General features: G+C 38.6%; 1 protein-coding gene across 1 annotated transcript; it reads right to left on the reverse strand.

The window, feature by feature from the left end:
* Window positions 1–485: 485 nt before the first annotated feature.
* Window positions 486–5,361, reverse strand: LOC127423536 (mitotic checkpoint protein BUB3-like). Its single transcript, XM_051667926.1, has 8 exons — window positions 5,292–5,361; window positions 3,918–4,112; window positions 3,770–3,839; window positions 3,117–3,268; window positions 2,874–3,032; window positions 1,449–1,626; window positions 1,051–1,267; window positions 486–628 (listed from the first exon to the last, which is right to left on the reverse strand). The coding sequence occupies exons 1-8, from the start codon at window positions 5,328–5,330 to the stop codon at window positions 619–621; spliced, it is 1,020 nt and encodes a 339-aa protein (XP_051523886.1). The 5' UTR covers window positions 5,331–5,361; the 3' UTR covers window positions 486–618.
* Between the last annotated feature and the right edge of the window lie 4,931 nt (window positions 5,362–10,292).

Below are 10,292 nucleotides of genomic sequence, written 5' to 3' on the forward strand. Positions count from 1 at the left end.
ACTTTTGCTCTTGCCACACCTCCCTTTAGGCAGTTTTCCTGTGAAATAGTTTATTTGTTATGTTTGTTATATCTGTTTTGTCTGTTCTGTGTGTGTGAGACTGTATGTGTTTGTGTGTGTATGTTTGTAAACAAGATGCAGTCCCATTTTTAGATAAAATGAGTGAGAGTATGGGAAATAAGCTTAATTTAAAGGATTTTTAAGAAAAATCGAATTCATATAATGTGCGAAAATATCTGCATAATATCATGTATAAAGCCACAATTGATGCCGGGTCAAAATTGACTCAGGAACGCAAAAGATTATAATGGTTATATCTCTTAAATAATTTCTTCTAAAAATGGGGGGAAAATGATTTGTTAATTTTGAAAGTCACAAAATTTGGTTCCGTACAAAAAACTACGAGTTACCTTTACCGGGTCAAAAATGACCAGAACGCAATAGGGTTAAAAACAGAAGATTTGAGACACACTATAACACAGATGTAAAATATAAACATTTATTGTAACAAAAACAAAACAGAGTTAAAAGACAAACAGACAGAATGAAGGAAGAAAGTATTTAAAGTACAAACAGTGAACAGAACGTTTAATCGACGCTGCAGAATCAGAGCGGGACTCATGTTGACCTGTGAACACAAACATGACATTATTACTTGCATGTTCAGTTCATGAATGTGTTACATGATGAGATCGAGGTCCCGTTTACATCTTATATTCTCATTAAATACACATGTAAACAGGGTCAGACTGCAGTGATCGAGTTTAACACACAAGTTTCTCCATTATACTGATCAATGCAGGAAATTCAATCATCTAAACTTCTGTTAAATCTCTCTCTGATCATATTACAGCATACACAAACACTGCTGAATGTGAAGAATATCTGTAAATATGAGTTTATAAACTGCAGCAGCATGACTGTGATCATAAGATCTCACCCGTTTATGAAGGTTTTCTACTAGTGACGGCTCTCAGGTTAAGAGGTTTTAATTTATGCCGGTGGACATTTCTGTTAATTTTGCCCTCAAACATAAATAATCAAACTCACTTGGGTTTCGTCTCGGCATCGGTGACCTGGCGGATGTAAACGGCGTCGGCAGAGTGTGAAATGTCGCCCTGTTCCTGCATGTATGACGAGGCGATGGCGAGCAGAGATCCATCCACACTGAAAGACAAAGACGCAATGCTGGTCGGGTAACGATGGAACTGACACAAACGCTTCTTGTTGAACGGATCCCAGATGTTCACGAAGCCGTCAGAGCCACCTGAACAAACACACATCGTTTCATGGTAAAATGGCTCTTTACAAACATGACAGACAAACTGAGGCTTCACATTGTAGATAATCTATTTTGCATTGAACATGTAAAATGATCTCATAATTTAACAAGAATTGTTTTCTAAACACTGTCCGTTCTTTATAAGTCAAAGGTCGGGTTTCTGCACCTGTGGCGAATGTGTTGTGGATGCTGTGGAAGGAGATGGCGTTGACGGGATACACCTGCTCGATGCCGTTCTCCTTCAGTCTGTGACATTTGAAGGCGTATTTCTTCTTCTGCACCTCCAGACTTGGATCCAGATACTCCACTGCGACCCTGCCCTCAATAGAGCTCAACACGTAACCCTGAAATCAACCAATCACAGCATGACACCGTTACACTAACACGCTATACATGCCATAATATGCACTGATTACACTCTGTTATTGTAATTTATGATGACACTGCTACTACTGCAAAGATGAGTGTACAGAAGTGTGTTAATGTGCAGAATAAAGACAAAAGAATGATGATAAGAGGGGCACATCTTACTTTCGGCAGATGTGTGAATGGCTTTCGCTGCAGATGGCACGAGTTAATGGGCACTTGAGAGTTCCAAATCGCATGACATGCTCTTGGAACACTGTCTCTATGCGAACGATCGTACAGATGTAGGTCAATTTGCACCAGCTCGCTATAGACTCTGCACGCCGGTATGTTCATGTTGACTGATCTTTACTGACTGATCACGTAAACAAAGTAGTAGGTGGAGCTTCAGGTCACACCTACCGATTACTTTGGCCAATGGCAGTAGGAAGGTGTTTAGCAGCCGGTTAGTTTTCCTAAATGTTCGCTCTGGGGAGCTGTTATGAACCACCAAAACGAACTCAAAAACACCTTTCTGGGGAGCCTGGGTAGCTCAGTGGTAAAAGATGCTGGCTACCACCCCTGGAGTTCGCTAGTTCAAATCCCAGGGCATGCTGAGTGACTCCAGCCAGGTCTCCTAGGCAACCAAATTGGCCCGGTTGCTAGGGAGGGTAAAGTCACATGGGGTAACCTCCTCGTGGTCACTATAATGTGGTTCGTTCTCGTGGGGCACGTGGTGAGTTGAGCGTGGTTGCCACGGTGGATGGCATGAAGCCTCCACACGCGCTATGTCTCCGTGGCAACTCGCTCAAAAAGCCACGTGATAAGATGCGTGGATTGATGGTCTCAGACGCGGAGGCAACTGAGATTCGTCCTCCACCACCCGGACTGAGGCGAATCACTACACCACCTCGAGAACTTAAGAGCGCATTAGGAATTGGGCATTCCAAATTGGGTGAAAAAAAAAAAAAAAAAATAACACCTTTTTGGCCAGATTCTGTTCTAAATTATGTCATACCTGTTCGTTCATTGATTTTGTATGTAGTATATGTAGCCTTTCCTCTCTTAATCACTATCCAATTATGATCTTGATGCATTATGATATACTGTATCACATCATGAGGTTCATGATGATAATAAGCTCAGGTCAGATCTGTCCAACATGCCAAAATCCCTTTTAACATGAAGATGGCAACAGTTCATAGAAACAGTATTTCACAGGTGTGTGTGTGTGTGTGAGTTTCACCTGTTTGTTGGGAAATGCTCGTATGCAGCGCGTCTGATATTTCAGGCTGGATTCACGTCTCTGCTGCACGTATCCCATGTTCCTCAAATCCCACACAAGCACGCGCCGGCCTGCCGTTCCCACAATCAGACGATCTCCTGCCACAGACAGTGTGTACACCTGAAACACAGTGAAACAATGTGATAACACACTGTTCTCCCTTCAGAACGACACCATTCCCCTCACAGACAGACGTTTGATTACCTTCTCAGGCTGTGTGAATGTTCCGGCATTACACGGTGTTCTGGGATCCCACAGTCTCACAGACATATCCCAGCTGCCCGTTACCATGACGTTGACCTCCGGACAGTATTCCACACAGCGAATCGGAGCGTCATGAGTCCCAACGATTGTATCTGAGGAAGAAACACCGTTCATAAAGACACAACGACATTCATCAATGAATAAAGAGTTCGGATGAATTGATTCTTCTGTTGATTTTTTTTTATTGGAATAAAAAACACATTTTATTTCCAGTATTTTATTGTAGAGCATGTTATTCCAAATATTGTCCAAAGTTCTCCTTAAAACAATGTGCAAACTGAAAACTATAAAACAAGTACCCATAACAACAAACATCAGAACAAAAGAGCCAACCCGATCTCATGAGAAGTCTTATGAGTCTGTAATGATGATTTGAAGTGTAAAGAGGATGTTTTGTATGACGGAACAGTAATCGTCACATTTTAGAGGGAGAGTCACCTGATTGGCTGTTGCAAAAATCGTACAAATTCATACGACCCAGCTTGTACGATTTAGCAAACTCGTTTGAATCTGTACGATTTCTCTGTGCAAGATTAGAGATAGCTGTCTACTATTTTCATGATCAATTTAATATATGAATTGTTTTAACCCACCTTGATCCGTGGTCAAATCGTGAGTCTTTAACTGGTTGTCCAGACTGCCGCTCCACACGTGAGTCGGATCCTAAAACAACAAAGCAGAAAAAATTAAAATGTGTAACTCGTGGTTCTCCAGTGTTTGTATAGTAATGTTGGCACTCACGTAGAAAGCGCAGTCCAGCACAGGGGCCAGATGTGTGTATTTCATCCTCATGCTGTTTGTGCTGACGTCAAAGAGACGAACTGAACAATCCCATGATGACACCAGCAGGAACTGAGCTGAAGTGGGACTGAACTTCACCGCTGAGACACCGTCCTCCGGACCCTGGGTCAACTTGAACTCATTGGATCCAGTCATCTGAACACACACACACACACACACACATCACACACACACACACACCACATATACACACACACCACATATATACACAAACACAGAGACACACACACACCAACATATACACACACACCACATATACACACACACACCAACATATACACACACACACCACATACACACACAAACACGCATGCACACAAACATCACACACACACACATCACATTCACACAAACACATCACATACAAACAAACATACATACACACACAGAGACACATCACATACACACACATACACACAAACACGCATGCAGACACACACAAACACAGTCACACATCACATACACACAAACACACACACACACACACAGAGACACACACACACAAACATATCACATACACACAAACATACACACACACACAAACACAGAGACACACACCACATACACACATCACACACACAAACATACATACACACACAAACACATCACATACACACAAACACGCATGCAGACACACATCACATACACACAAACACACAGAGACACACACACATACACATCACACACACATCACATACACACAAACATACACACACACACAAACACATCACATACACACAAACACGCATGCAGACACACATCACATACACACAAACACACAGAGACACACACACATACACACATCTCTCACACACACACACACACACACACACACACAAACACAAACACAAACACAAACACGACAGATTCATTGATTTATTACTGGATTTATGAGTGGTGTTTTAGAAGTCATCACTATCACTAGAGTTTTTATTATTCCAGATACTTTGAGAATGTGGCAGCGATCCTGCAGATATTGTTGACTTTTGAATAACAAATTGCTTGTTATGTTCCTCATTTGTAAGTTGCTTTGAAATTGGATAAAAGCGTCAGTTAAATGACGAAATATATTGCTCATATTATGCTATATTATACACACTATAAAGTTCACATTACAGTAAAATGAATATAGTTCAAATCCAGATTTTAAACTCGCTGAATGAATCCCAGACATATAAACCCGCCCGATGAATCCTCACAGCAGTGTGTTTGATTGAGATCTGAAGACACACTGAATATAACTGATCATGATCGATTATCACTTTATGATCACATATTTCTAATTAAATCGTTAAAATGTTCGTGAGATCTCACCGCGCTGCTGTTTTCTGCTGCTCTCCCGGTCATCATCATCTCTGTTCTGATTGGTCCGTTTGAAACTTCTGTCTCTCAGTATCGACTCTTGATTGGCTATGAGGATTCGGTTCCGGGTTAGAATCCGCGCGAACACAAACAGATCAAGAGATCAACATGTGAAATGATTTATAGTCTGTTCGGTTGAATAACGCTTGTGTGCGTTTAATGTCTTTAAATGTTTGTTTGTTTGTTTGTTTGCAGTTCACGGTGTTTTGACTTCTCTGTGGGATCCCTTTATATATGATCAGTTTTTAAAGGCACACTCAATCATTTTTTCTTCATTAAAAAAGTTAAACTCCTAAAGACATGAATTGTGATTTTACAATATATGTATACAATCATGAGCATTCACATTATAATGAAGACCCCATTCACATCAGTAACCTTATATAAGCTGTTTTATTCTACATGGAGAGGGTCCACACATGGGGGCGGCCATCTGTGGATCACATGACCAGCTGAATTCAACTCAGTAACCGTCCTGTTATTGGACACTTTCACTCATTGATTAAAGTAATCATGACTGACTGTGAATACTACATTTCTGCTATGACATCTGAAACTAAAACTATTGATTTTAAATGGTGCTGCATCCAAGCTGCTATAGGTGTCAGTGTAAGTCCAAGATTACACATATTTTATTTTATTTTATCTTTTTCTCCCCAATTTGGAATGCCCAATTCCCAATGCACTCTAAGTCCTCATGGTGGCATAGTGACTCACCTCAATCCGGGTGGCGGAGGACGAATCTCAGTTGCCTCCGTGTCTGAGACCGTCAATCCGCGCATCTTATCACGTGGCTTGTTGAGCACGTTACCACGGAGACGTAGCACGTGTGGAGGCTTCATGCTATTCTCTGCGGCATCCACGCACAACTCACCACGCACCCCACCGAGAACCACAATATAGCGACAATGAGGAGGTTACCCCATGTGACTCTACCCTCCCTAGCAACCGGGCCAATTTGGTTGCTTAGGAGACCTGGCTGGAGTCACTCAGCACGCCCTGGATTCAAACTCACAACTCCAGGTGTGATAGTCAGCGTCTTTATTCGTTGAGATACCCAGACCCCCGAGTGTCACACTGTTTGATAAAGAACTGAAAATCATCAAATCGAGTCCAGATTTGTTTTGCATGTTCAGATATCAAGTGTAAGAAAAGTCACCATGTCTTGTACCACTCAGATGAAGAAAATCAATTTAATAAAAAACAAACAAATGAAATGGGTCATAAATGACCCCAACAGCAATTGAAGGTTAATAAAGGAGTCTTGTAAACAATATTAATGACACCCTCCCTAGCAACCGGGACAATTCGGTTGCTTAGGAGACCTGGCTGGAGTCACTCAGCACACCCTGGATTCAAACTCGCGACTCCAGGTGTGATAGTCAGAATCAATATTTGCTGAGATACACAGACACCAAACTCAGTGGTATTAATGATTATCATATTCATGTTACTCAAAGAATATTATGGTACATGTCCAAAAACCACAGTAGTGATTTGTTATTTGTGGAGGGAGTGTTTATAATATCTTTATGCTCAAAATGAATGTGATGTATATGAAATAGTTTATGATGACTCGGTTGTGTATAGATATTTCCATACATTTTAAAGTGAATCATGCTATGTCATATAGGGCTGTCTACACAGGTTATTATTACTTGAAAACCTCTTATACACAGAAATCTGCTTTTTGTGAATATACACTCACTGAGCACTTAATTACGAACACAAATACTTATTCATGTGATTATCTAATCAGCCAATCATGTGGCAGCAGTGCAGTGCATAAAATCATGCAGATACGGGTCAGGAGCTTCAGTTAATGTTCACATCATCCATCAGAATGGGGAAAAATGTGATCTCAGTGATTTGGACCGTGGCATGATTGATGGTGCCAGATGGGCTGGTTTGAGTATTTCTGGGATTTTCACACACAACAGTCTCTAGAATTTACTCAGATTGGTGCCAAAAACATCCAGTGAGCGACAGTTCTGTGGATGGAAACACCTTGTTGATGAGCGAGGTCAACAGAGAATGGCCAGACTGGTTTGAACTGATAAAGTCTACAGTAACTCAGATAACCACTCTGTACAATTGTGCTGAGAAGAATATCATCTCTGAATGCACAACATGTCGAACCTTGAGTCAGATGGGCTACAACAGCAGAAGATCACATCAGACACTTTATTAAGACCATAATGTTCATAATAAACTGCTCAGTGAGTGTATGTAAAACACTTGTATGAAATATACATTTATATGGTGTTCACAGATTTCAGAATGGTGTTCCTGATATTGTTGCTGTCCAATGACTTCATTTATTTAACGCTATCTAAATGATGTAATTACAATTGTTTGGGTCTAACAGGTGAACAGATATCTTCTCAGACACAAACCACTGTATAAAGCACAGTTGCACAGTTCTTCCTGTAATGCAACAGCAGGAATAATTTATATATTCAAAAGGAATATTCAGATTCAGAATTTATTCGTTAATACAGTCCTCGAGGAATAACAACTTTAGGTTGCTTTGATTAAAATAAAATAAAAATTTAATAAAAAGGTGAGGAAGCCTTTTAACCCACACTTGGAGTACAAGGCCCTCATGGGGGTTATAGTGATATCTTGTAAATATAGGGGCAATAGTTATAGGGCAAATTTTGAGTAACAGATTAAAATAATGCTTATTTAAAAATAACCATTTCCTGTTCATTTCAAACACATTTGTCATTTCATAACATGCCACGTATTCTATTAACAAATGAATCTCCATTGTGATTGGATGAGTCAATGTGAGCACACTTTCAACATTCTTTATAACTAATCTAGTTATACCCACATAAGAAAAACGATGTTTATAGGGGCCTTTTTATCCCAAATACTATCACTTATTTATAAACTTTTGATTTAATCACCTTGAACAAATCTGAAATGACAAATAAGTATTTTGTCTCAGAATAAAGGTGATAATTTCATGTTTTTTCATTAGCTACACTGTAAGATCTCATTATTTGACATTACTTTGATTTTTCAAGGCAATTGGTCTGCATGCTTTTTCTAAGTAAACACTTATTTGACTCAAGTAAACCGAACTTAATTTTTTAAGTACCGTTAACTAGTTACGAGTGATGTTAACTCATCTATGATTAAAAGATTGTTGTTTTGATTTAATTATTTAAATTGGGATATAACATGTCTTATAGAATATAAGGGAAATTAAGACTCTTGGTTAGACGTATGGACACTGGACTCTACTCAATACTTTTTAGTGCACATAAATCTGCACTTTAGTAAAACACAATAAAGAAGAATTACTTAAATTTAACATTCTCCAACAGAGGTGACATTAATCACCCTCATGGTGACTACACAAAAATCTCAATTATCAACCGGCTACAACAAAACAACAATAGAAGAATTAAAACTAAATACATTATTAAACTATTATTTTACTACATAAGTGCCCTTGTTTTGACCAAACAAACATAATTTATTCAAGCGCAAGGGTTCATGGGTATTCCACACAGCCACAATTTTGTACTTGAAAATTTGGAGTTAGCATTACTCGAAGCCAAAGTTAAAAGAACTTATATATTTGAGTTATGATTCCAAAATGTGACATTTGAAGTCATGTTTAATTAGGACCACTTAAATGTTTTTATTAATGACAACTTTAGAGAGTAACGGTAACTTAATTAAAACCTGTAAGAATAGTACAATTTAAGATTGAGTAAACTACTTTTTTATAATTTGAGATTCTGTTAGTATTTACAGTGAATGTGTACCATTAAAAAAATGATTAAATATGAGATCAAATGACCTCAAAATCAAACTTCAGACAGTAAATGCAAAGATCTGTGGTAGTGTTTATTACTGTTTAGTGTTTGGGGTTAGGGTTAGGTTAATATCAAAATAAGATTTGAAGGTGTAAAAATATGTTTCAGCTTGAACATGTTACACTGAAACAATCCAAAATGTGCTACAATGAACAGACAGATAAATACACGTGATGTGTTTCATTAACAACAGATGGAATATGAACAGTCATGTAATCATTTCAATGTGAGTTAATAATCACATACAGTGTGTAATCAACAGATTCATCCCGATCACAGTCTGTGCAGACAGACAGGAGGATGGAGGTGAGACACCTGATCTTCTTCTGAATCTTCTGATCTCTCTGCATCTTCATCATCCTCATATATATTCCTCCTCAACCCCTTTATACTGTATGAGAAACATGCAACATTTCTTTAAATGACGGGTTTACAGACTGATGTTGTGGAGAACTGTTCTTTAGTTCTTTAGTTTTAAGAGTTTGCAGTTTACACGTGTGTCCCACTCACACATTATTAAAGTTGATCAGACAGTCACGTGTGTCCCACTCACACATTATTAAAGATGATCAGACAGTCACGTGTGTCCCACTCACACATTATTAAAGATGATCAGACAGTCACGTGTGTCCCACTCACACATTATTAAAGTTGATCAGACAGTCACGTGTGTCCCACTCACACATTATTAAAGATGATCAGACAGTCACGTGTGTCCCACTCACACATTATTAAAGATGATCAGACAGTCACGTGTGCGCGCATCAATGAATCAAACACGACAAACATCTGCATCAAATAAACACACATTTACATCTCTTCAAATCAATTATATTTATGTCGTTGTGAATCGAGTTCATGAAACTCTCAAGACCTGTCTGATCGTTTAGTTTTAAATGATTCCTGTTATGTTGCAGATTATTAAATTAAATTACATACATTGTATGAATTAATTTGAATTAAATTGCATGTGATCAGACTTCACATATATCTCTATACAACATGCACAAGATTATTTTTATAATGAAAGTTCCCGAATTTATCAATTTACATGAAAGATAAACAGCCTTATTTATACTAAGAATTATGATTTTATTTAATTCCGATTATTTATTTT

The sequence above is a fragment of the Myxocyprinus asiaticus genome, chromosome 32, assembly GCF_019703515.2.
Source record: "Myxocyprinus asiaticus isolate MX2 ecotype Aquarium Trade chromosome 32, UBuf_Myxa_2, whole genome shotgun sequence".
NCBI classification, from domain to species: domain Eukaryota; kingdom Metazoa; phylum Chordata; class Actinopteri; order Cypriniformes; family Catostomidae; genus Myxocyprinus; species Myxocyprinus asiaticus.

Bases quoted from the DNA above. Each gene is read 5' to 3' on its own strand.
- LOC127423536 (XM_051667926.1), bottom strand. From the start codon at position 5,330: ATGATGATGACCGGGAGAGCAGCAGAAAACAGCAGCGCG. The intron at 4,113-5,291 runs GTGAGATCTCAC...GTGTGTGTTCAG, and splicing joins CAGCAGAAAACAGCAGCGCG to ATGACTGGATCCAATGAGTT. The intron at 3,840-3,917 runs GTGAGTGCCAAC...TTGTTGTTTTAG, and splicing joins TGCTGGACTGCGCTTTCTAC to GATCCGACTCACGTGTGGAG.